This window comes from Diceros bicornis, chromosome 39 (genome assembly GCF_020826845.1).
Source record: "Diceros bicornis minor isolate mBicDic1 chromosome 39, mDicBic1.mat.cur, whole genome shotgun sequence".
NCBI lineage: Eukaryota > Metazoa > Chordata > Mammalia > Perissodactyla > Rhinocerotidae > Diceros > Diceros bicornis.
Window position 1 is genome coordinate 24887532 of NC_080778.1, and position 27761 is coordinate 24915292.

Here is a 27761-nt window from a genome sequence, read left to right on the forward strand (position 1 = left end):
TGAAATGTGCATCTCTAGAAGTGTGAATTTATGTTTCAATGTCTCTACTCAATATGTTTAACCTTTACTATTGAACCTATGACAATTATAATGATTCTCATATTTATATGAAAGGTGCTTACTAAATCGTGCTCATTAAAAGAGCCAGTTATATAACTTCTGCTTCTGGCCAAGACAGAATAACACACAATGGATTTATCCTCCTTCCTGAAACAACTAATATAACAGACAAAATATATATGAAACAATACTCTGTAAGACACTGGACATCAGGCAACAAAAAACAGTGATCGCTGAGAGATGGGAAACACTAAGTAAGCATCTTTCTGTGAAATATAAGACTCTCTTTCCAACCTGCTTAAATTTGTGCATAGTATATAACACCATAACTATACCCATACACATTACGTATTTGTCTCCCTCTGTTAAGAATTTAAGGTCCACAAGATCAGAGACTTTACCTTGTTTTATTATGTCATCTTTAGTACCCAGATCACACCTGGCACACAGCAGATAATCTTAATATTTGTTGAAAGAATGAATTTACAGACAATATTATTTTGTAAATCAATGACCAATGTATCCCCTTGAATGTGTCAAAATTTAACCATTCTTCTATTTCTAGACATTTTGGTTGTTTTCAGTTGTTCCTTATTATACAATAAGATTAATAACTTATAGCTGAATCTTTGTTCATATCCCAATTTCCCTGTAAGAAACTTCTAAAAGTGGAAATGTTTGGTGAAAGCATATGTAAACTTGGAATGTTTTTGAAATGCTCTGCATATCTGTTCTCCATTAGGTTGAACCTATTTAAATTATGCTCAGTAGTGTGTGAAAGTGTCTTTCTTGGGGGATTTTGATTACTGTTATAACTAATCTTCCTCAATAAGTACTTGGAAGAGGCAGAGACAACAAAGCAATCACCTTCTACCTTTAATGATGTGGATGCCCGCTAAGCCATTGAGAGCGCAGACTAGCTGCCGATGTGCTTCTTCACACTCAGTGCCACATTTCTTCTGCAGAGACGTCAGCAGCTCTTCCATTGTCATGGTGCTAAAAGAAAAGGCAGACTGTTTACAACCAGAAAAAAAATCCTAAGTGTTATTTCACTGAGAGTATGACATCACGTAAGATAAAGAGTATCAGACTCCCACAGACTCTTTGTGATACCTTCAACATCTTTCTCTTCACCTCCATTTTTACCACTATCACTTTTAACTTAATTACCTCTTACTATTCTAGCAAGCATCCTTCTGATTCCGTCATTCTTTACCTTTTTCCCATTTCAGTCAATGGAGAATGGAATTAGAAAAATCTTCCTAAAGTACAAAGTACAACATGATATATTTGAAACAGTAGAGGTGTTAGAATGTAAGACTGAGTCTGAATCCCAGCATCATAACTTAATTAATCTTCACGAGCCTGAATTTTCCTTATCTATAAAAAAAAAATGAAGATTCTCCAAGGATCTGATCAAATGCCGTTTCCACTAGAAGGCTGTCAAACACTAACCATTTACACAGAAATTGTTCCATACTCTAATTGTCCATAGCAATTTATATGTACCTCTTGTGAAATATACCATGCTGGCCTTATGTAACAGAAATCTACAACCTTTGTCATCTCTTTCATTTGTCCATAAACTGCTTAAAGGCAAGGACAACACCTACTTTCTCCTTATATCGCTCATAGCACCTGAAAGACTATCTTTTTAACACCAGGTGCTAAAAAAGAAGGTCAGTTCCTGAGTCGTTGTCTGCTGAGCAAACAACTCTAGCACAGTCAGTATTGTGGACATAAATACTTTCAAGTGTTAAGATGAAATAATCAAAGAGACGTAGTTAGCACAATTACAAAGAAAACATTTAATGGATATCTGATTTATCCCATGACCTGATGTGGGAACAAAAAAGTATAACAAGAAAAGGACAAAAGCCTTTCATATCTGGAGTGCAGCAAACACACAAAGTAAAACAATAAAACTCCTGAATAGTCCTAATTTTAAAAGCAATGTTCAAAACCACAGAAATAGTTTTGGTGATGTGATTCTCCTTCACAAGCTGGGTTCCCTACCAAAGGGAAACCACCACGCTGCTGCACGTAACTGGCACTCAGTTATAAGAGCCTCACCAGACCGTGGGCTGCGAAGCTGACTGCTCACACACTGTCTGCTACTCCTATACGGTCACTGCAGTGTAAGAAGTTGTAAGGAAACCTTTTCTGCAGGGGCAGGAACTCCCCGCGGACGGCCTGTGGGTGGCAGCAGGCCTGCCTGAGCCGCAGCAACGGGTGCAGGATGGGGGTGACCGTCCTGCGGTCCAGGCTGCTGAGCTTGAGAGCCCAGTCGGCGATCTTCCTGAGTTTTACTACTGCATCCTGGCAGCACACCTCACGCTGACGGTGGTAGAAATGTCTTTCCACCGGAGAGAAATGGAGCCAGTGTATTTCTTCTGTCTGAGGCGGTATCTGGATCTGCGGGGAGAGGAAGAGATATGATTTCACCTTGAAATTTAACTTTCCGTCTCAACTCTGCTTCTTCTTCCTTGTAATACCCTTAAGAAAAACTTATCCTACTGACTTGGTCAATCACGTCTTTCTTTGCAGACCTCCAGAGTATCTTGGCAATAAAGCTGTAGAGGAGCTGAGGATTCGTCTTGCAGTAAGGGCGATAGAGAAGGCGAACCCACCAGTGCCTGACACAGTAAGGCTCAATACCGAGAAAGACCACTAACCCAAAAAGATCTGAAAGAAGAAAAGAAAAAAGGTCACTGAGAATAACTGTTTCTGTATTTCCTCATTACTATTTCGAATGACCACTTTCATTGATGTTACACAGCCATGGCACTTTCCATGAATTACAATGTAGATTGCATAGGCTCTTGAATCTGAAAGTTAATTCCACGTCAACTTACATTCATTGAGTGTTGATTTTGTATAGCAAAATTGTGTGCTAGGAGCTAAAATGTTTCAAAGTTTATGGAACCACTACACAAAGCTTGTACTTGATTCAAAAGTCTGAAATTTCCGTCAGAAGTAAAACCAGAAAACTACTCAATTGTGTATGCCTGATCGAGAAATATATAAGAAGTATCATGCACTGAAACTAACCGATGCAAGACTTGCTGGATTAGAAAAAAAAGTTCTAATTACATAGGGGATATGAAAAATATTCTCTGATCTAATATCGCTCATATCTTTTGGTCTAATAATTGTACTTCTAGGGAACAAGTGTAAGACAATAATAAAAAATACAGACAAGATTTAGCCACACAGCAATATTGAGAGCAACAATATACAGAATAAAAATGACTCAAGTAAAAGAATGACTAAATAAATTACGGTACCCCTCCTATAAGACAGAACCTTTCTTTTTCTGATCCAGCAGGTCTTGTGTTTGTTAGATTTACAGCATGGTACTTCTTGATTGGGCATACTCAATTTTACATTCCATTTTTTTTGCCCACTTAACATTATACCCTAAGCAGTTTTTTACACATTTATGATGAATTTTTAAAACACGAAAAACTGCTTAGGATACCACGTTAAGTGAAAAATAAACAGAATATAAAATCATGCATGCACTATGACAACAATTATATAAACATTTGTACAGAAAAGGTTAAAACAGTGGTTATGTCTCCAAATGAAGATTATGGCTGAGGGTAATTTTCTTTATATTTTTCTGTATTGTTAAACAAGTGAACAATGGGCATATATTTTCTTTAGAGGCCATAAAAATTTTTTTAAAAAAGGCCATGACTGTACCTACAACATTTATTCTGAAGATGATCAACAAATCTTTAGGTTGAATTAAGTTACTTTGCCGGTTCCTGAGAGCTGGTAACATCTGAAAGAACCACTGCCCGTACACAGACAACCACAGATTTATATTTTCTGTTCAAATCAATCCAACTGCCTATGTGCTACCTCTTCTTTGAGGTCTAAAGTTGCTTCAAACTCAATTTGCAAAAACTAAATTCATAATCTTTCTGCCCGAACATGCTTCTCTTCTAGTGCTATTCACTGGTGAATTCTGTCACCATCCATGGAGTTATGCAAGTCAGAAGTCTTGGCATCTACCCACCATTCAATAAGCCTTGTTTATTTTTCCTTATCCACTTTTTCCATTTCTTCAGGACAACCCTAGTAAAGCAAAAGTGCTGGCATCCCTTGCCTAGATTACTTATTGTAGCCAACCAACTCATATCCTACACCATCCACTCTGCCCCACTTCTAAACGATTCTCCCCACCGTAACTAGAGTGATCTTTGAAATATAAATCTAACCAAAGATGATTCTCAACCACTTTAAATTCTTTCAATAACTCTTACTGTTCTTAAGAAAATAAAATTCTTTATCATGGCTTACAATGTCCTCCATGGTCTGGTCTATATCCATCTATTCAGTCTCTCGACCTACCATGTTTTCCTGGCTCTCTGAACTCTAGCAACACTGATATTCTTGGGTCTCCTTCTGCCATATGATCTTTATATCTTCTGTTTCCTCTACAACAGAGATTTCCTCCCTCCCTCTTTACCTAGCTCATGTTAACGTTTCAGATCTTGGCTCAGCTGTCACTTCCTTCTGCCTCCCTATTATGTGATGTCACAGAACTAGACATCCTTTTATGAAACCTATGATAGTTAGAATTTTATACTTATCTCATACGTGAAAGTTGTCTTCATTGCAATCTCATATTTGTTTACATATTAATAACTCTATCTTCCCCTCTAAGCCGTACGCTCAATAAGGTCAGGGCCCTTGTCTATCTTCTCTTCACTATTATACCTCACAAAGAATAAGTGGACCAATAGAGGCACTACAAAGTACTTAAGTTATTTAAGGTCTACGTTTCCAAAGAAACTAAAATAAATAAACGAATATGTAAACGGAAAATAAGAACAAAAACTGCAGTGGAAGCAGCTATCATTCAGTGAATATTTAATATCTGCCAGGTACTGCACTAAATGCTTTGCATACTTGATTATAATTAATCATTAAAACACCTTATTTTACAAATAAGGAAAATAAGGATTTGAATGTTTAAGTAATTTGTTTATGGACATACAACTAATAAGTCAGAATGTGAATCCAGGCTCATATATCCCCCAAAGCCAATGCTTTGTATACTATACAAACAAGTATATTATACAGACATGAGGTGTGGAGGGTGAGAGGAGCAGTGTCCTTGCCTATTTGACTTTCCAGGTAGACTGACATTATTTCAGCCTGCCTGTAGAAACATACTAAGGCCTGGCAAACTATGGAATGAAAACATTCTAGCCTCAATTCCTGCTCAGTATGTGGCCAACCTGGGATTCACAAGATCTCTAGGTTGTTGCTAATTAATAAATCATCAAATCTGATTCATCTCTATCAGTCTAGCACAGCGGCTCTCAACTGAGGTGGAGGGGTGTGACTTTGCCCCCAGGGGACATTTGCAATGCCTGCAGACATCTGTGGGTGTCACAACTGCAGGAGTGCTACCAGCATCTAATGAGTAGAAGCTAAATATCCCAAATGCATGGGACAGCTCCCAACACAAAAGGTTCATCTGGCCCTAAATGTCAATGGGGCTAATGCTGAGAAACCCTGGTCTAACACAAAAGGAAAACAAACGCGACTTCCACTTCCAAATACAACATAGTAAGTCCTGGCAGGCTAACATTCCCACTGCAACAACTACAGAAAGAACAGATACACTGCAAGAATCACAGCGTTAAAGTCATCAGAGAGTTATGGAAGCAAACAGGAAAGACAAACCAAAATTCCATAAAGTTTGGAAAGCTCTTTTGTAGGTAACTTGCGCACGAGGAAACTTTTGAGGTTCACTGTCTTGATTGTGGAAACAGATTCACGAGTATACGAATATGCCCAAAGTTTATAGATTTTACATTTTAAATCTTTATGGTTTTATTATATGTCATTTATACCTCAATAAAGCCATTTAAAAAAATTACTCAAGAATTTATTGAATGATGACAAGTGCTCAAAACACCTGCCAATATCTTATATATCCAAAATAACCAACCCAAAGAACTGAGGAATTACTGTTCATATTCTTTCAACATTAAAACTAGGAAAAGGTAACTCTGATAGTCATTTTCTTTTTTCTGGACCTTCTCTGCTAACTTTTGAGCTGAATGAGATCCTATGAATATCTAAATATCTACAAATTGGGCAGTTTCCAAATGTAACAGCAGATCACTAAATATGGCCTTTTAATTAGCCTGATATATTCTATAAATATGTATCTTACTAAAATTATGCAAATATTTATATACTTAAAATCTTATTAGAAAACTTATTTTTCCCTAACAATAACCATCAAAAAATATATTGTTTTTGGGGCCTGCCTGGTGGTGTAGTGGTTGGCTTCACGTGCTCTGCTTCGGTGGCCCAGGGTTCGTGGGTTCGGATCCTGGGTGCAGACCTACACACCGCTCATCAAGTTATGCTGTGGTGGCGTCCCACATACAAAATAGAGGAAGATTGGCAAGGATGTTAGCTCAGGGCCAATCCTCCTCAACAAAAAGAAAAAAAAATATATACATATAGTTTTGCAGGTCACAGTAATTGATGTTGCTATTTTTATTTTAGCAGAATAAGTCATCCTGCTGAAAACAAACAACATATGAAAACCTGAATTTTCAGAAAAAGTTTTCAGGATGAATGTTTGCCATAGGACTCCAAGATTACTTATAATCTAACTACATTTTGATGACAGCTTTTCAGGAAATGTATTATACAAAACAACATCTATTTAAACTTTTAGTTTTAAACATTCACAGCTCGAATAAAACTTTTAAAAACGCAGTGTCTGTTCTATGGAAAAAGTAAGTCATGTGAATGATATTAATGTGGAAGTGTGAGTTCTAATGTGTGTGGAGGGAAGGGAGGACTAGACGCGATCTAAATGTCCTAGAGGAACAGCTGAAGGAAGAACGGTATGAGCGCAAGGTATGACATTATAAAGCAACTAATATTTTATAACTTCTACAATGAGTAAAATTATGGTCTCACTATTTATGGATTCAGCCAATAAAAATTATGGTCCTTATTTTTGTAGACCTAGCCAGTCAAAGTTCATTCCTGTTCTTCTCTCTCTCCCCTTCTTTCGTGTCAGGTTCTTTCTGTTGTCTGCCTAGCCCTTTGGAATTCTGAGTTCAATTTAGACCTGTATCTACACTGCTTAGTTAGGTAGGCACAGTAACCACTCAACTTAGGAGACGGACACCACTCACTACACAGCTGCCCTCATTTATACAAACAAAAATCATCTGAATCCTTTTAAAAAGATAAATGCTTGAAACTAATAGGAGTCAAATATAAATACAGGTATAAACACTTAAACAAGGATTTCAGCAAAAGTTAAACATAACAATACTTTGTCTTCAAGATAACTAAGCTTTTCAAATATACGCAGTGTGTGAGGAAACCATACATTACCCTCCAGTCCTCTCTGTACTGGAGTGCCACTGATGCACCAGCGATTAATCCCACTCAAGCGCTGAGCCATTTCTGCAGCCTGAGGAGAGAGAAATGTGAGATACAAAAGAAAAGAAAAAAGACAGAAAAATGCGAAAGTCAGAAATATGTTTACTCATGAAAAGAGTCCACAAAAGGCCATACTTCAGGTCAGACGCAAATGTTCTATTTAAGAGTTATCACACTCAATGTTGAATGTCTTATTCAACAGGGCATCTTCTAGGACAGTGGTTCTCATTGGCAGGAGGCTGCCACGTGTCTCCCCAAAGAGAAAAGGTAGTTCAAGTACGTGTAGAATGAAAAGGCCCTCTGAACGAATGATACATCCTCTAGACCACCCCATCCTCCAGATATTAACCACTGTGATAACACATATGATTCATACATTCAGTTCAGGTAACAGATGCCCAAAGAAGATAGAATAAAGACATATGACAAAGGCTGAATCAAAATTCTATGCTCTAAAGTAGTATTTTTCTGTTACCTTTTAGTCTCTCTGATAAAAAACTACAAAAGTCAACTCTGGCCCAAAGCTATCAGAGCCTATACAATGAGCTTTCCACGTAGCAGAAATGCTTACAAAAGTCCCTAAATAGAGTTTACTTTGATCTGCATCACACATGATCTGCCATCTTATTCATATATACATGAGCACTACATCTAAAGCAATGATTCACGGAGTACCAAAATAATTTCTAAGGGTTATGTAGTTTATATAGCAGGAGAGAGAAGCAAATGTAGACTGTTTAACAGCAAACTTTTGGCCAATATCAACACTGTGGGTTAACTACACTTAAACTATTAAATTTTCTATGGACAGCTTCCCCCAATCCCTTTCCCCTTTTCTCTTCTCCAGCCCTCACAAGATTCTGCAGAAATTCTCACTTTGACAGCAGGACATTCGACCATCTGAGCTTCATCCAGGCAGATCCTCCACCACTCCACAGCTACCAGAGGGCTGGGAATGGCCATATAGCGCTTCTGGTTCCGGAAGCGACGCCCATCCTCACTATTGCTGTGTGGGATATCTACATAGTTTAGTTCTGAACGAAGGACATCATAGGTAATGATAACTATATCCTGTTCCGCCAAAAAATGAGGCTGTAAAAAGCCATCTTTCTTCACTCCTTGATATACCTAGGAAATAATCAGCACAGACACAGTTATTGCAGAAAGGCTCATCAAAAATAATTGAAGTATTCATTCATCTGTACCCTTATTGAGCCCCTTCTATTTGTTTAGGACCAAACATGCTATGAGATACATCCCATACCTGTCTAGAGGAAGATTTTAGTGTGGAGACTAATAACCTAAGCAGTGCAAAAGGACCTGTAACAGCAGTAAATGTGACAGTATCACAGGGAGAGAGCAAGTCTATGGCTGAGAAGGTAAATTCAGAGAGGAGTTAACACTTGAGGTGGACCTTGCAAAACATCTAGGAGTTCTCACAGGTGGAGAAAAGGGGAAAAGAACTCGGTAGGTAGGTAGATGGAATCAATGCACATGCAAAAGCACAATGGCATGAAAAAGTAGAACAATAAGAACTATTATTTACCGAATGCCTTTCATGTTTCAGACACTGTGCTAAGCTTCTCTCCCATCTTCAACAACAATCCTGTGAGTAGTTGTTATTATTCTTATCCCACACGTAAGAAACATGAAGGGACTTGCTCAAAACTGGTAGAGCTAAGATTCAAACCAAGGTTTGCCTGCCCCACGGAATAGAGCTCCTCAACGGCAAAGGCAGTGTTTTACTTATTACTGTATTCTCCAGGCCTATTATAGCGGCTGAAATATAGAAAACCGCCAACGGCATGTGCGTGGAAAGAAGAGCTGAGGGCGTGAAGGGTACTATTAGTAAACAGTAACACCAGATACCACTGACATGTGCCAGCACTCTATCACATCACTTAATCTTCACAGTAAGTCTGTGAGAGGTACTGTTTTTAGAACTTAGCACAGTTCCTGGCACATAACAGGTGCTCAATAAATAAATATTTGTTGAATGAGTAAATTCTTATTTTGCAGATGAGGTAGTTGACACTTCAGAGGAGAATTCTGGAGCCAAGAGGTAGCAGATTAGACAAGTAGCTACTGTTAGACAACGCTGCCTCTGGACTGCATTTCTCTCCGAGAGTATAAATGCTTATACAAAGTCTTTTCTACTTAAATGATCAAGACTTTTTTTCCAAAGGTTTCACATCTTTCCACTCAAAATGCTTTAACTTCTGATGTCAGAAAAGAATAAACAGTCTACTGTTCTACTTTTTACTCTCAGTTTCCTCTCAAGTTCTGATTTACTATCTCATTAAATTAATTAGGGGGATGAACAACAAAGCAACAAAGATTATAAAAACTATCATAAAGAAGTAAAAATTCTCATTTTCCTATCCCGTTAAAGGGCCCTGACTGCCTTACCAAGACTCGAAGAGATGACGACCTCACATGCCTGTTGATCTCATCCACCCACTGATGACAGATGGAGCTGGGGGAGATGATCAGAGTTGCTCTTGTGGACACTGGCTCCATCGCGACAAGGCAGTGGGGGCAGTAAAAAGGCTTAATCTTCAGATTCTTCTCTTCATAATTCACACATTTTGCGTGTTGCCACAGGTGGCATTTCAGGCACTGAACACGAGGCTTATGGTCTATTTGGTCAAATTCACCACATATGCACTCAAAGCGATAATCCGAGGAATTATAGGGACTCGTGACATTAGAAAGTGGGACATCACCACCAGCGGGGTTTAGAGATTCAGCTTGGTCCTTTGCTTCATGTTCTTGTTTGCCTTCAAAGACACATGTACCACTAGATGTGGTAACATCTGGAATTCCAGAGTCACTGGCAGCTGGACAGTGACCTTGTGAGTTGAGATTGACGTTACACTGACTTTTTCCCTTTTTTGTGGTTGGAATAGGCTTTTTCCTCAATTTACTACGATTTCTCCTGGCCTTACAGTAATAATAGTAAGGATCATCATCATCATCAGAGGTGTTTGATGGCAAGTATTCAGAATCTGTGTCCTTGCTCCCCGATTTTCTTGACTCTTTCTGAATTTTCCTTGGACTCCCTACCACCTATGAAAAATATTTTTTATTTAATTTATTTCAGCAAAGTTACACTTCTGAAATTAAATTCCCAACTTTATGTGCTTTACATAATAACCCAGTAGCCAGTCTTTGCTACCCTTTTCCCTGAGGAGGATCACTCCTGATCAGTGGCTTTCAATCTGATCTCTGGAAGAACCCTCCCTATAGTCTACAGGTCCAAAAGAAGAAGAAAGCTCTACTAACTGTGTAATTAAAATTTGGAGAGAATAAACATTAGATAAAGGGAGTTACCAATATTTTGCTATCAACCTCTTATAATTTATAGTCTGTCTAAATCAAAAAGACTACTAATTTATATTACATAAATATACAAACTAGGGCAATTATAAAAACAGCAAATACTAAAATATAGCATTTAAAAAAATGCAAGTTAATCTACTAGTTACTGCAATTAGCAAATTCTTTCTTTCTTTCTTCTTTCTACCTGTGTCCCCTCTTGCAATTATTTATTGAATGCTATTTCTGTGCCAGGCATCATATGAGATGCTGGGGATACAATTATGAGGAATATTTAGCTCCTGGTCTCAAAGGGGTCTTTTGGAAAAGAGAGAACAGTAAAAAGTAAAATGACGCTATAGATGCATAAGAGGGGTACATAACACACAGAGGCTAGGATGCGGAGGTAGGTACCAGCATAACTTCCTAGAAGTAACGTCAAAGCCAAGGCTGAACAGAGGAGTTGGGACACTTAACATGGAATGAATAGCATTAACTGAAGGAGATTTTCTTTTTTTTGGTGGCAGGATTACCGAAAGCACAGAAATTCACTGCAGTCTTCTACTCTGGCTGGGGATAAAATGTTAGACTCCCTGCTCGAGGAAATGAACTTTTTGGAAATGAACTTTTTTGTCTGCTGTCTTTCACAGCAGCCAAGCTGGTAGCTCCATACTTTGACTTATTGTCATTAGTCTTTTCTAGATTTATGTTCAGAAATTTATAACTATTTTCTTAAAAGCAAACTGGAATTATTAGCTCAAAAGAAGCAGTTTCATAACAAAGTGTAAAAATTTTATAAGATGATGACATGAGAAAAATGAGAATTTATATAAAAGATTCAAAATATATATAAAGCGCTATGCAAATAAATGTAAGGTAGCATTAACAATTTTAAAGTACGGACCAAACTTTTTAACTGCTGACCACAGCATGATGAGGACAGAGAAGTTGTTTTAAACTATAACATGCTCAACCAACTAATTTTATAATTTAGTCAATAAATATTTATTGAGTACGTGCTACGTGCGAAGCACTCTTCTCTGGGATGGAGCTTATGTTCAGGAAGCAGAAAACCAAAGTCACAGCAGTAAGTGCTTTTCTTAACTTCTGTTTTTATCCTCAGACTGTAAGAGCTTCAGGGCTAAGGTGGGATCTGTCAACTTACTTTGTAAGGTATCAGATATAGCTACTTAATAAATGCTCTGTTACCTGCTTTTTTGTTTTATCATATATATCCTCTTCCTTATAATTCTTCCCCAATGTAAAAGTCCCCGAAAAACCATGGCCTTTGATCTGTTTCACAAGACCTTCAAAAATTAAACATTTCAGCATCCGTTTCAGAAGACTCCTGTTCCGCTGAACATCATATCTATATATAGAACTGACATACTTATAGATGGAAAGGATAGAAACTCCTTTTTTTCCATTCATTTCTTTCACAGCAGTCAGGATCATCACACGTGTAGCTAAACGCAAAAGGATATGCTAACTCAGTCAAAATAATTAAAATTAAAAGAAAATAAAACTCAGTTAATCTTAATGTGCATTGAGGACAAAGTCAAGAAAAAATAAATCAAAGATTTATTGAAGATATATTGTCATTTTGAAGAATATGTAATAAAAATTTATCTCAATACATTGGGAAATAAATTACTGTAATAGAAACAATTTAAGGAAGAATTACATGTTAATTTGTTATTCTTACAGAGCAACTAAGATTTAAAATTATAAAAAAAAAAAGCTGTCCCAGTTATCTATGTATATGCTGCCATTAGTAAGGGAAACATTCACTTGCTAGCAGACTTTGAAGTAGCTATGCTCGAGACGAAATTTAAACATAACAGACTGAGCAAGAACTACCTGGACCAAGTCAAATGAAAGAATAAATCTTTACTCTTGTTAAGATAATGTGACTTGTAATTGAATCCATTTATGCAAAGTATAAACTGTAAAAACAATTATTCATAACAATTACAAGATATTGCTATAGATAGTTTGCAAGAACTATAACAAAGATCACTGTAAAAAGGTATTTTCTTTAGATTTCATACTTACGGGGGCACTGAACTTTTTCTTTTGGTTCAAATTCCATATTCTGGGTTTCCGTGTTTTTAACTTTTCCTCCAGATTGATGTGATGGAATGAAGTAATTCACCACTTTTCCCTGATATAAACAACATTCAGTAGTCACACAGTGTTTTGCTTTCAGTATTCTGAGTTACTTATTACAGCAACTCCTTCTATTAAGGAGATGCAAAAGAGTTGTAAAAAATCATGAAAGAAAGGGCTAAATATGCTACTCATACATACAAACCTTATTTTTTATTTCAGGACTTGTAGCTAGTCATCACTTTTTAAAATTGTGCATACTATTTTGAATTACCTAAATGTTAAGTGTGGAACTTCTGAAATTAACTTTTTAAGGCTTGTTTAAATATTGAATTAACCCACTGAACTTATAATAACACTGAAAATAACTTAGAATTATAATATCTAATGAGCAGAAAATCCCAAAAAGAAGCTACTGATAATTAAATCTGGATACTTCAACCCATCTTTCTACAAAGGAAATAGATATTTTCTATTCCCTACTCAAATCTGAAAGGCTAATTTCACAAACTTGATCCTATCAAAAGATCACAGATCATATAATTACTAAGGTTGTGAGTATGGTGGGCACTACAGGTGGTTACAGTTATACCCTTAATTAGTGGCCTCACTTCAGCAGAATTTAATGTGCTGATTTTAAATTTCATTATTGGAAAATATGAGCCGTGAGCTATATTTGCCTTAGTTGAAATTTTTTTTTTTTGTAAATTCTAAAATTTATATTTTTTAAATACAATTATATATATTTTGGAACAAGGACTTAGAGTTTGCTTCATCTAGCAATCTAATTACTAACAACATTCTAATTAATTATTAGATTCTAAGATTTACATATTTGAGATTTGTACAATTTTTTAAAAAATAGCTCTCAGAAATATTTAGTGGTAATATGGAGACTTGGAGTAGTGACAAAATATTTGAGGAAATAATTGTACTTTCCTGAGGGAGTTTCTCTGCCAACCAGAAGGAAGCCTGGTAAATGACAGCATGTCCCCTTCCTAGTTGGTCAATATCACTTAAAAAAACCCTGCCGGGTCACAGACATCCCATTCTCTGTGCCCACTTGAAGTTAACTAACAACTAATGTAAATCATTAGCTGCAGAGTAAAAAAGTGTTGACTTAAGTGCCAAGCAAATGTTCGACATATGATGCTTTTTGAGAACATACGTCCCCTACTTTCCCAAGCCCTACAGTTCTCCTCCCACCTCAGGGAGAGTGGGAGCATCTTGTTTGACATCTTGTCGAGTGTGTGTCAGAATCAGAGCCAACACCTCCACCGTCTTGCCGAGACCCATCTCATCTGCTAAGATTCCTCCAAGCAACTGTGGCCCAGCACTTGGGTACTCGCGGATGATGCTTAAGGAAAAAACAAGAAAACACATCACAGGAATGCAAATCAAAATTATACTGTTCCAAAGAGAACTGGAAGAAATGCATAAAAGCCTAAGTTTTTTGAAACTACATTTTAAACAATTCAAATCCCTAAGTCACGAGTATTAAGAACTGTGACAATCAAAAAACTGCCTGAGCTGACAATTAAGTCTGCAGAAACAGGAGTGGTATTGGTAAATACCCATCATTTTTTCTTTTCTATAAATAAAAGGAAACATGTCTGCCTTGTTTCTGTGACCTTTATGAATCTATGAATAAAAAAATAAGAAGGGCAATAACTACTGACTCACTAAGTATGTTTAATGATTCCTAAAACTTTTTTATAATATAAATTGATAAATTCAATGAAAAATATAAAAATTGGTACATGGTAATATGATGACACTGTTACACAGAACTGTAATCTCTTTAAATATCAATAATTAAGCATCTTAAGTCTATCACACTGCATTCATTTACTGAAAAATGACAAGTGCTATTAATTCTATATCTATTCTATTAATAAAAATGTCTAAAAAGACTTTAACTCAGTATCCCTTCTTGAGGTACTGTCAAGGCTAAAGACATGCTACCAATCGCACACAAGTTTTCATAATATTTTTTTTTTATTGCAGTAACATTGGTTTATAACACTGCATAAATTTCAGGTGTACATCATTATACCTCTTTTTCTGCCTAGATTACAACATGTTCACCACCTAAATACTAATTACAATCCATCACTACACACATGTGCCTAATCATTTATTTTTTAATATCAAGCACATAAATAAAGTTTTGTCTTACCAGCCTGTATACGGATTGTAGTAGAGTTTCAAACCATCAGGTGTAACAATCTCTCGCCATAAGAAGTGCAGGGCATTTTCTAAAGAAAAATAAAACCATAAGAACAAGTTTTTGTTTGTTTTCCCTTCTGCCAGATAATCACATTAAAATAAAAATAAGTTAACAGGACACCCTGCGAAGCCACATACACATGGGAAAAATGTTAGGATTCCTCTCATTCTTTTCTTCAGATATTACTCTGTAGCTTCTTTTGCTTTAGGCACAAATATTTTCCACATAAGCAAGTGATAAGACAGAAAAACAAAGTATAGCAAATAATAGAGGATTAAAGAAAAGAAAACTAATACACGTAACAAACTCCTAACCAATAAAGGAAAGTAGCTTATCTTCTACAAATCCTTCAAAAAGTTGCCTGAGTCTTTAAATGACTCAACAGACATATGCTAGAGGGCTAATACATCAACTCAAACCAGACCTAACCTTTTATATGGGTCTGAGAGTAACAGGAAAGGCTTACTTAACTGAGGAAAAAATATCTAAAACTCTAACACTGAAGTGCTAAGTTTGTTCCAGCCAGAATCTTCCACTGTCCTTTCTCTTAATATTTTAAGTTGTTTAAACCAACTGCCAAATTGGATGTATGTCTCTACTCATCAGTGAAACAGCAAGTAATTTTTTGTTGCCTTCTTTAGGGGCTAACAGATGAAGCAGGAATATAGATACATAGGGTTTATAAAACAGAAAATTAAAAGATAAAAAGCTTCAATTTATGGGAACCATAGGGAACAGAAGAACTCCTAAATGACACATGGGATTTAATCAACAAAATCCAGTCTGTAGAAAAAAAGGATGAATTACTGATACGTGCAGCATGGACGGATTTCAAAAACATTATGTTCAAAGAAGCCAACTCTCCCCACACCTCCCAAGTGTACATATTCTGACATTCCATTTATTGTCTCAAAAACAGGCAAAACTAATTTATCACAACAGTGGTTGCTTCCCAAAGGGGTTGAAGTAGGAGACTTTCTGGGTGATGGAAATTATTTTATGTCAGCACTGTATGCTAGAAATATAAAAAGAAATAGGTAAAATTAATTTAATGTTTATTTTATTTAGCCCAATATAACCAAAATATTATCATTTCAATATGAAATAAACATAAAAACTATTAATGAGATATTTCACATTCTTTTTTAGTACTATTTGAAATCTGGCATGTATTTTCAACTTAGAGTACATAATTCGGACAGCTACATTTCAAGTTTCAAGAGGAATTTGTGGCTAGAGGCTACCTTTGGGAAAGTCTAGTCCTATTTCTTAACTGGATTGTTGGTTACACAGACGCATAGATTTGTCAAAATTTATCAAACTGTGCACTTACGATCTATGCATTTTACTGTAAGTTATACCTTAATAAAACGACTTAAAGAAAAATTATTTCATTTTGGAGAAAAAATAATTTAGTCTGTGGGAAACTCTACAGAGCTAACAATTTCTTCAACAACTAAATTATAAGGAAAAAAACAGAATGAGAGAGAGGAGATAAACCTATAGATTAAAAGAAACTTAAGAGACAGTAACTAATTCCAATGTATGGATATTATTTGGTTTCAGATTTGAACAAACTATTAGAGAGAGAAAAATAGGAAGGGGGGAAGAAAGGATGGGAGGGAAGGAAGAAGAGATTTGGTGATATGAAGGAATTATTGGGTTTTAAAATCCAATTTTATATATATTTTTATTTCTGTTAAAAAAAAACCCTTATCTTTTAAGGAAATAAACTGAAATATTAACAGCTGAAATGATACAATATGTGCTATTATTACTTCAAAATAATTAAAAGTACAGGAGGAGGAAGAGTGGGAAGAAATAATATTGGCTATGAATTGATATTTACTTTCCAAAAATACAAAGTTAAAAAAAATGAAGTTTGTTGGATTAAAAGGTGTAAACTGAAGCTCATGGGAGAAATAAGTAAGAGCTATTCATCATCAACTAAAATAAATCTACATAGGAAGAATGAGAAATAGTCAACACTTGACTTCCTAAAATCATGTAAAAAGCTCATCTTGTGCCCATCCCTGTAAAGACAGTGATAAAGAAGTGGCATAAATTACTCCCATAAATCTAGTACTTTCATGAAAACACTCCAATAAATGACATTTTATTTTATCATTTATTTTGGAGTAAAGAAACGCAAACCTAGGAAAATTAGTCACACATAAGTCTCCCACTTCTGTAAATCTGCTTTCTGTCACTAATATTCACTACCAAATTGTGAAGGTTCTTGCAGATGATTAGCAGGATTCCCATCTGATCAGGGTCTAAAAGCAATTCCTAGTTGGAAAGGCATATAAAAATTGTCTTGGTTTTTAAAAATTCCAATCAAGGCAGCCTTTATTTTGGCAAGAAAAATCAGTTCAAACTTTTATGGATGAGGAACTCACAAATGAATTTCTCCAGATTTCAATTTTGAAAGATGTCTTAGAAAATAATGTTATCCACAGTAACACCCATTGCATCCTTATCGATCCTTTTAATATGATTTGTTTAATGATAATTTCCCCCCACCCTAACTATGTCTCATATGATCCCTCTGAACAATTTGTCTTTCTTTAAGCATCTTATACTTGCCACTGGCAGGAGTGCTTCTGAAACGCTCTTGCTGCAGCATCCAATTGACAGCCTCTCTTTGGTATGGTCTCAACACAGGAGTCAAAGCAGGATGCTGGACATCCACTTGGATGGACTGTGTCTCTTGCTGATGTGCTTGCTTCACGAAGTGATAGAGCTCATCAATATCCTGTCCCTCTGGCTCGCTCTCGGAATCTTCCTCAACCTCTTCTAACACATCTGTATATCCAACAACAAATGTACCCAAAATAACCCAATCCACCTTTTATAACTACAAGCAATTCTTATTCTAAGAACACACATGCACTCTCCCACCTCTGGGGCCCTGCTCAGTGGGTTTTGTGACTGGAAGGCCCTAACCTTAATTCCTCACATATCAAAAATCTACCCATGCATCCTGCAAGATAGTCCCACTGCTACGCTTTTCCATGGGAATTTCTTTTGTTTTCCCTGATTAGAATTAATGTTCTCCTGTGTTCTTGTAATATTCATACTTTGGATACAGCAATACGTTACAATCTGTCTGGCAGTACAATCATTTATGGGTATTCATCCCTTCCGCACTGAACTGGAATGCTCTTTGAGAGCAAAGGCTGCTTTTGTTTTTATAGCTCCTCAGAGCAGCTGGCACATGCTTTGCCCATTACAGATATTGAATAAACATTTGAGGAATTTAACGTGAATATCTTTTGCAATTGATAAAAGATTAATTTATTTCACTTTTAAATCTTAACATAAAAAAATCCATATGCAGACATAATTTTTCTATGTCTAATAAGACAAGGATTCCCATTCTATTTCTTATGCTAAAAAAGAACAGGCATTTGATAGCAGCATCAGCCAATTTAGCAGACAAGTGCTAAAGCCATTAATACAAATTTATAAGAATACCAGATTCATTTGTTGGGCACAATTGCCTTGTGGAAGAAGATTTATGCCTATTATAACATGAAAAAAAAATAAAAATCTTGAACAAATTTACAAACCCTCTTTAGCTAATGATTCATTTCTGAATTGTTTCAAAAAGGCCTATACACTTTTTATAGGACATACCTCATATGCTCTAGAATGAAAAGATTATTCCATATAAAAGATTATGTATAGCCACAAAATACGTAACTTACTTTTTTCAATAAAAAATATGCCATGTAAGATTCTTAAAACTTTACAATTAATGTGTAGTTATATGCTTGGTTATTTCAGACTGTTACTATAGTTGCATAACCTAGTATTGATAACTAAATTTGAAATTTTCCTTTGAAAAGTTCAAATTGTATTATTTTTAAAAGGCAGAATAATGGAGTTCTTATCATAACTTTAAAAACTCTAGAGGTACTTAAAAGCATTCCTTCCAATTCTGAAACCAGAGATTTTCCTCCTTTTAAGTCTTTATGCATGCAAAAATATGCATAAATGATTTACTATTATTAGTATTATGAAGCTTTGCAAAGAATGTACTGCAAAAACAACTTGACAACCAAGCTTAGAAACTGATTTCCTGAATATTCCTGAAATGTTCTATAATTTGCACCTGAAATAATGCTGACCCACCATAAGCAGAACCTGGACAATTTGAGCCATTTTTCCAGTAGCACTGATGGGCTGCACCAAGCCATCCACACTCTCCCTTGGGAAGCAAGGGCAAACAACTCTGCAACAGCAGTCCTGACCAAGGATGCAACATCTTGCCAAGAAACAGCAGCAAAATTAACTGGTCTTTACGAGAAGCAGGCTCTTGAGATTATTTGTCAGACTGCAGAGGAGAGGTGGAATAAAGGCCAGCCAAGAATCCCTGGCTATGACAAAATAAAAGCACAGGAATGATGCAAAAATTCCAATCAGCTCAGATTCCTTCAGACTCTGCCTATTGACTCTGCAAACATTTCTTGAATACTTACTATAAGCTAAACATAGTATTAAGCAAATAAAGACACAAATTATATTAGTGGGAACATTTCAGATAAGTTTAATTTTGTCATACAGCAATTTTATGGAGGTTAATTTTTATTATGGTTTTATTAGCTGTTTTTCTCATGTTATGTATAGGAGCTAGGGAAAAACCCACAACTCTTAAGTAATAGCAATTTTAAAGTTTACTTTAAAAATTACCTGGAATAATAAAATTGTATAACTTCTCCATCACTCTCTTCATGAGTTGATTGAACTTTTTCATTCTTGAATTTGCATCACTTAAAAAGTCTAGTTTCGCTAGGCCATATTCCAAAAGATAAATTCCAACCTAGAAAGAATTAATCAACATAACAATAGTTTTAATTGCGTTACACCATTCTTTATGAGGACATAAGAAAAACATTTTTTACCATCACCATTTTAAAAGTATTCATAGTATTTGCCCCACAAACACTAAATATATACCTACCAAATCTCCCTTATATATTTTCACTTGCAATAACAATTTCAGTCTACAAATGCAGCGTCTACTAGGTGTGATGCACCATTCAAGTTGCTAGAAAAAAATACTTCCCTAACTGGAACCGAACCTGGGAGAATGTGATGCAAACACCACCTCTATCTACCAAGTCAGTGATTTCCAAACATGATGAGTATCAAAATAATCAGTGAATTGGTTAAAAATGCAGATTCTCCCAGAAGGTTCTGACATATGCCAGGATTCTTAAGCACAGTTAGGCTTGGGAATCCCTATTACTAGATCAAACACTAAAATGTATAGGAAAACAGACCTTGATTAATGTTATATACCTTGATTCTGGTGAAGCAATGCAGTATGAAGTTTTGCAGTCGAAATACGTGAATTTAAATACTGGCATTGATATTTAGGAGTTAAATAAACAGGACACATAATTGATTTATTTTGACCCAACTGTTCTCATTTGCAAAATGGAGAGAATTTTGCACTTGAGACAGCCTAGATAATATAATTTTAAAACTTCCTTATGGTAGATACTCAATAAATATGGTTTCCTTCATTCCTCTGTATTACCCTGGACCTGATTCCCTAACAACTGAGATTTTCATTCTTTCACTAAAGAACGAGAATCGACCAGCATTATATGGGAATGACTGGCAAAGATTCTGTTTCATCATTATTTGCACTCTACCCTCTGCTCACCTACAGACAGATCACTATAGCAGCAATAAATGTTTAACTATCTATAAAAACCAGGATCAGAGAAGACAGAAGAGATCAAGACTTGGTATGCGGGGGAGGTGGACAGAACACAGACACACAAGCCATGAATTCTTACATACTTGTTATCACTGAGCCACAATTTTGGCACTCACAGTCAGCAAAGGGAGGGAATGTTTGGTTGCATGGTTTCATTGTCCAGGGAAAAATTAATTACAATCTAATACTTCTGAAATTTCTCCTTTCCTTCTGTCAACTCTGGAACTATAAATATGGGTACTGATATAATTACTTTTTAATATGAGAAACGTATAAGACCGTTTTCAATTGAACAAAAGTGAATTTAACATTGTAGAATTTCTTTTCAAGTTTTAGCATGAAAGCATATCAACCTGTTTCACAGTTTCTAAGGTACACTTACTTAACGTTATCTCACCTGATTTGCAACACAATTGTATCAGGTAAAAAGAATGGGTATTATTCACATTTCATACAGAAAGAAGTTGAAATTAGAGCATTTAAATGATTTACATAAAGTTACTTGCCTACTAAATAGCAGAGCCTGAAATGAATTATACATTTATTCATTCATTTACTGAAAATCTGTTCAGTATCAGGCACTTTACTAGGCTGTGAAGATAAATGACTTCATAGTGCAGTGAGGAGAAAGATCTAAAATGTAAGTACACTACAAGTGAACAAGTCAAAAATAAACAAATGCATCAAGTATATGAGGAAGGGCACACAACACCATCCATGGAGTTTAAGAAAATATCTCCCTAGATGAAGTCAACTCGGAGCTGAATATTAAAGAATAACCAGGAGTTATCAGGGAAGAGGAAGGGAACAACCCAGGCAGAGGGAATTATGAGAGCAAAAGAAAGCAAGATGCAGAAAGACAGCAGGGAATGTGCAGGAAAACAAATCCATTTGGAATTTCTGGGACAAAATAAAAAGCAGAGTGACATGAAATAAGGCTGGAGAAGCAGATACGGGCCTACCAAAGGAGGGACTTACATGCCAGACAATACTGAATTCTGTAGGCAGTAAAGATCAGAATTCCGTTTGCACTCATATTACACCATTCCAGAGACACAGTAGAGGAAGGAGCTGAAAAGGCAAGCAGGGCCATGGTTAAAGGATGGTGGCAGCAAGAGGAGGAGACAATCAGGACCGAAACAAGTCACTGAGAGCAGAGCTGGAAAGGACGAACCAGGAAGATCTCCTTGAAAAGGTACAGCCTGGAAGTGATCAGCTACAATATATATATTTTAATAGTTACTGAGAGCCCAAAATAAAGTGTACTTTGAATCTAAATGAGAGGCTTATTGCTGCCTTTTCAGACCTTCCTTCTAAGTTAACTTCAAAATGGACTGCCCAAAGCAGAGGAACCTTAAAAGACACCACAGAAACTGAGTACCTTGATAATGTGACTTCCTTCTGGTTTTTGGTAAAGTTTTATTCTTCTCTTCTTTTGCAGCCACCCCAAATCTTCTAACATTTCACCGCTGAAGGATGATTCCACTCGAATACCCCTGTTACAAATACCGATCGGCTCATTGAGTCCTTTTTCTTGTTTCTCTCCATCTTTGCATTCTGAATGAACACAGATCAGGAACTGATCGCTTGACTCTGAACTCATCAGTGTAAAACTCCTCTCAGAAAAATTTTCAATTAAACTCTGTTCAGGAAGAAGCTGGAGAGTTAATTCTCCTAGAAATGCTTTCCAAGAATTATCAAAGTGATGGGGAGAAATCACAATATTCAGCTTTACAGACAAAGGGGAAGAAGTGCCCCCAGTCTCTTCTCTATCGACTGATTTTGAGCCACTCACTGCCTCTGAACACCTCTTCTTATCCCTAGGAGCCACTTCCTCCTGTAGACTATCATCTAGGATGACGCAATGAGCAGAAGAGGAGTCTGAACAGGGGCAGGAGTGCTCGTCATCAGTGAAGAGGAGAGGCTCATTTCTTCTGTCCTCATGCATATTCCAACGGAGCTGCTGTTGCTTTTCTTCATCTATCTTCACGGGAAGAGCACGTTTCCGTCGGCTGCTCATTTTCAAGTTTTCTTGGTAAATGTGAACTCTAGAAGACAAACGCAACAGTAGGCATTCTATGAGCAGATTTTAGTATCAAAGTGTTCCCAGATGAGAAATGCAGCATAAACTTATAGTCCATACACATAGCATGAAATCTTCAGAGAGATACATAAAGCAATGGATAATTTTTTTAATAAGTCACATACAGCTAAGGAACATACTGACAATAATCTCATGCATCATATAAATTCTAATGGTTTTACTGGTGTTTAATGGATAAAATTAATAAAGATAATTTGCGGTATAAAATAAAATAAATTCTAAAAATACATTTAATGAGTAGCATGACAGTAAAGTAAATCTCTCAAATATCCTGGAAATGCATATTTGAAGAGTTTTAGTAACATTTAAACTCATACCATCATTACAGAATTTCAAATTTGTTTTATAATCCCAAAAGGTTAACAAAATTTCACTCGACCCTTACATAGTTTTAAAAAAATCCCTAAAAATGTATCTTTTCTTTTAAAAGAGGAAGATGAAAATATCAAAATGTATTTCTTTTTGTGGATTAGCAGATAAAAAAGATAAGAGGGATAGCTAGGCAAGGAATAAGGTAGTGACGGCAACCAAAGGAAATGGGGCAGAGACAATAAAAAAAAGAAAAAAATTCAGGAAAAAAAGAAATGAAAGGTTTGTCATCCCAAAGAGAAAATTAAGTTGAAAGCAGCCTATAAAGTAGGGCCCAAACTACACTTTTCCCCAAATAATAGCCATTTCCTATATGAAACCTAGAACAACTCAAAGAGATTAAATCATAGTCATAATGATAGTTGGTGCCTATTCCAACCTACTCCAACCATTTAGGTGAAAAAAATGAAAGCATAAACAATTAAAATTTGGCTTCAAGTGCAGTTTAAGAAATATTCTCAATAATTCCATTTTTGAGTAGAATCCAGTCAGGTATTTGCTGAGTCCCCATTAAGTACTCAACACAGTGCTGTACTTTAGGGGAGGATACAAAAGAAATACAGATCAAATCATGCTCTCTAATTCAGTACAGACAATAAACCACATTTTGTTTTCTTGATGACAAACTGAGTGCACAGAGCAGTCTACACTCTCTACCTCTACTAATTCCCCATCCCTGACCACCCTGCTCCAAATCTAGGAGAGAATGAGAAATGTCTTTTAAAGAAACAATTCAGAAATATATAGCCCTGTTTAAAACAAAACCAAACCACTAGGAGAAATCTTAGTTGACCAGAAACTTTGAGGAGTTCCTAAAGAACAATATAGAGGGAATCAGTCTGAAAAGCTAAGTGACATGTGAATGTATCAGCACAAAAGATGGGAGCATCATCAAGAGGGCCTGCACGCTCATTGGTGGCAGAAACCAAAGTGGATCCAGGGCTACAAACAAATAACAGTGGAGCAATAAAGTGGGAACCGGCAGCCCCTTACCTGTCCTATCTCTCTTACAGAGGAGGCAGCTGTGATGGGAGTATCTATTTTCTGGTGAGAACAGTGCCTAAACTGGAAAGATGTCCTTTGTTACTGACCACAGAAGCAAAAAGCAGATGGCAGTGGACTCTGCCTATAGAGAGACCTCACCCACCCCCCACGCACACTCACTACAACAGAAAACACGTCCCAGCAGCTTCTTCTAAGCCTCGTCTTAAGCAACCTGTACAAGCAGAGACCGTGAAAGGTGAAGCAGGGCATCTGCACTACAAAGATGAGCTCACAGGCAAAAGCAAACACTAAGGGATCTCCAACAGGAGAAGAAATCAACCAAGACAAACTTGCACCCAAGGAAACAGATGGAGTAATCTGAATAGGACTGTATATCACATACAATCAACATCATCACATTCTCAGGGAGATAAAATACTGTTTTCATTAAATAGAAGCAGGAAGTCATAACACAAAAAAGATGGTTATTAAAAAAACATTAGCAATTTTAGAAAAGTAATACATTACTGAAATTTGAAAGAAAAAAATAACTTGGCCAATGACTCAGTAGCAGAATGGGTATAACCACAGAGCAACTGTTACAGTGATCCCTGAAAGAAATGAAACAAATGAAGTAAGTTATAGTAAAGCCCAAGCTAGAGTAACCAACTCTTCCCAGTTTGCCTGGGACTTTCCTGGTTTTAACACCAAAGGTCCCAAAACCCAGGAAACCCCTTAGTTCCAGCCAAACCAGAATGGTTGATCTTCCTTGCCCTAGCATACCCCTAGGAGAAGAGTTTCCAGGTACAGCACAGGGAGAAGGGAACTCAGAGTCCAGTGGTCTCTCTTGAGTTAAGGGGACAGAACTTAGAATTTGTGGGGCAAAATACCAGAGAGGTGGGAGCTGCTCACAGAGAAGGCTCTGGAAACATGGAGAGGAGTCCCTTGAGTCTCTGAGGGGCTAATGACCTGTATTTTCGAGTGAGGGAAATATTCAAAGCTACAGAAAGAACCACTAGAAGAAGTAGGTGGAACAATCCCTGGAACTCATCCACGGTTAAGAATAGCTTGTGGAGGAGTGACGTCAGCATCATGGCGGAGTGAGCTTTCCCGTGAATTCTTCCCCCACAAAATACAACAAAAGTAACAGCCACAGACCAACAACGGAATCCCAGACAGTCAAAAGCTGGAGCGGAGGGATCCACACTGCCGCACGTCTGAGAGCGGAACGTGCTGGGCCCCCGGAGGAAGTGGGGAGAGGTAAGGAGAACTCCGCTCCCTCCCCATCAGATCAGCGATCCGGTCCCCGCGGCTCCCAGAGAGGGGGGAGGGGCGGCCCTCGGCGGGAAACTGTAGCTCTTCGGGCGCTCTCAGCCAGTGGGAAACTCCCGCACAGAGGGCTCAGAGGAGCCACAGGGCTACCATCAACATCTGAGCAACCCAGAGAGCGGCTAAAGAGGGGCAAACGAGAAGCCTCCCACGTCAGGGACCCAGAGGGCAAAAGAGAGAGCTCCCCCTCCCCGCAACCCGGAGTCTGCAGCTCGACCAGATCTAGCGGTCCGAGGCAGACCTGAATAAACTGGACTGGACCCGTGGATCGCAGTGGGGAAAAGAAACAAAACAAAACAAAACAAAACTGCGGATCGCAGCAGAAAAACTGGGGCAGAGCGCAGGGGGCTTAGACTACACAGCCCTTTACCACCACACAGTGGCGGCAGGTGGAAATTGCAACCAGAGACTTCCAGGATGAGGAAAACCAAAACCAACACAGGAACCACAATGCAAAAATATATGAAATCACCAGACCAGAAACAAAATGACAAGCACCCAGAAATCAACCCCGAAGACACAGAAATCCATAAACTAAATGACAGAGATTTCAAAATAGCTATCATAAAAACACTCAACGAAATACGAGACAACACAGACAAACAATTAAATGAGATTAGGAGTTTCTTCACAAAAGAGATTGAAATCATAAAGAAAAACCTATCAGGGCTGATGGAGATGAAGAACACAATGGAGGAGATAAAGGAGAATCTGGAATCTTTAAAGAACAGAGCTGACAATATGGAGGAAAGAATTAGTACTTTAGAGGATAGGAATACAGATATACTCCAGATGGAAGAAGAGAGAGAACTAAGACTAAAAAGAAATGAAGAAAGACTCCGAGAAATATCTGACTCTATTAGAAAATGTAACATAAGAATTATAGGTATTCCTGAGGGAGAGGAGAGGGAAAGAGGAACAGAGAGCCTATTCAAGGAAATAATAGCTGAAAATTTCCCAAATCTGGGGAAGGAGCAGGAAATACCAGTAAGCAAAGCCAACAGGACTCCTATATATATTAACAGACAAAGGCCTTCACCACGACACCTAGTGGTAAGGCTAGCCAGGGTCAACGACAAAGAAACAATATTAAGGGCAGCTAGACAAAAACAAAAAATAACGTACAAAGGAACTCCCATCAGGCTCTCAGCAGATTTCTCAACAGAAACTTTTCAGGCTAGAAGAGACTGGAATGATATATTCAAAATACTAAAAGACAAAAACTTTCAGCCAAGAATACTCTATCCAGCAAAAATATCCTTCAAATATGATGGAGAAATAGTAACTCTCCCAGATAAACAAAAGCTAAGGGAGTTCATGGCCACGAGACCGCCACTACAAGAAATACTCAAGAAGGCCCTCAGGCCTGAAAACAAGAAGAGAAAGGGAACACAAAGCTTGGAGTAAGGAGAAAAGTAGGTAGACAAAATCAGAGAAATAGTAGATCTTTACCGGAATAGGTTAGCAACCACTTAAATACTAAACTCAAAGATCCAAGGAAGAAATTCACCAAAAATAAATTTAACCTCATCACTGTAAACACACAGCCACAACACAAGATAGAATAAGGTATAACAAGAGCAACTTAGAAGGGGAAGAGGAAAGTGACTGAATTGACTTAGTATAAGGAAATAGGAGGCTATCAGATAATGGACTATCTCATACAGAAGATTTTTCGCCCAAACCTCAAGGTAACCACTAAACAAATAATCAAATTAAAACCACATATGATAAACAAAGAGAAAACTAGAAGAATCATAAGACAGAACAACCAAACTGAATTGGCAGTCCAAAACAAATGGGACAAGAAACAAAGGAAATGCAAAAGAACCAGAAAATAAGTGACAAAACAGCAACATTCAACCCTCATATTTCAATAATTACCCTAAATGTAAATGGATTGAACTCTCCAATCAAAAGATACAGAGTGGCAGGATGGATTAAAAAGCAAGACCCAACAATATGCTGCCTTCAGGAAACACATCTTAGCACTAAAGACAAGCACAGGCTCAGAGTGAAAGGATGGAAGACAATACTCCAAGCTAATGGCAAACAAAAGGAAGCAGGTGTTGCCATACTCATAT

At 37.0% G+C, this 27761-nt stretch overlaps 1 protein-coding gene across 3 annotated transcripts in view; it reads right to left on the minus strand.

Annotated features, from left to right (window-relative positions):
- The window catches only part of SHPRH (SNF2 histone linker PHD RING helicase), a 97656-nt gene that overhangs the window by 58931 nt on the left and 10964 nt on the right, over positions 1-27761 (minus strand). For all 3 annotated transcript variants that reach the window (XM_058534235.1, XM_058534232.1, XM_058534234.1), the window contains exons 2-14: positions 22273-22939; positions 19853-19982; positions 17744-17962; positions 15107-15185; positions 14134-14284; positions 12874-12982; positions 12028-12284; positions 9910-10569; positions 8377-8628; positions 7453-7531; positions 2582-2745; positions 2219-2475; positions 935-1056 (exon numbers count right to left, since the gene is read on the minus strand). In XM_058534235.1, coding sequence (XP_058390218.1) covers positions 935-1056; positions 2219-2475; positions 2582-2745; positions 7453-7531; positions 8377-8628; positions 9910-10569; positions 12028-12284; positions 12874-12982; positions 14134-14284; positions 15107-15185; positions 17744-17962; positions 19853-19982; positions 22273-22911 — 3118 coding nt within the window. In that variant the 5' untranslated portion in view covers positions 22912-22939. The remainder of the gene's footprint in view (positions 1-934; positions 1057-2218; positions 2476-2581; positions 2746-7452; positions 7532-8376; positions 8629-9909; positions 10570-12027; positions 12285-12873; positions 12983-14133; positions 14285-15106; positions 15186-17743; positions 17963-19852; positions 19983-22272; positions 22940-27761) is intronic.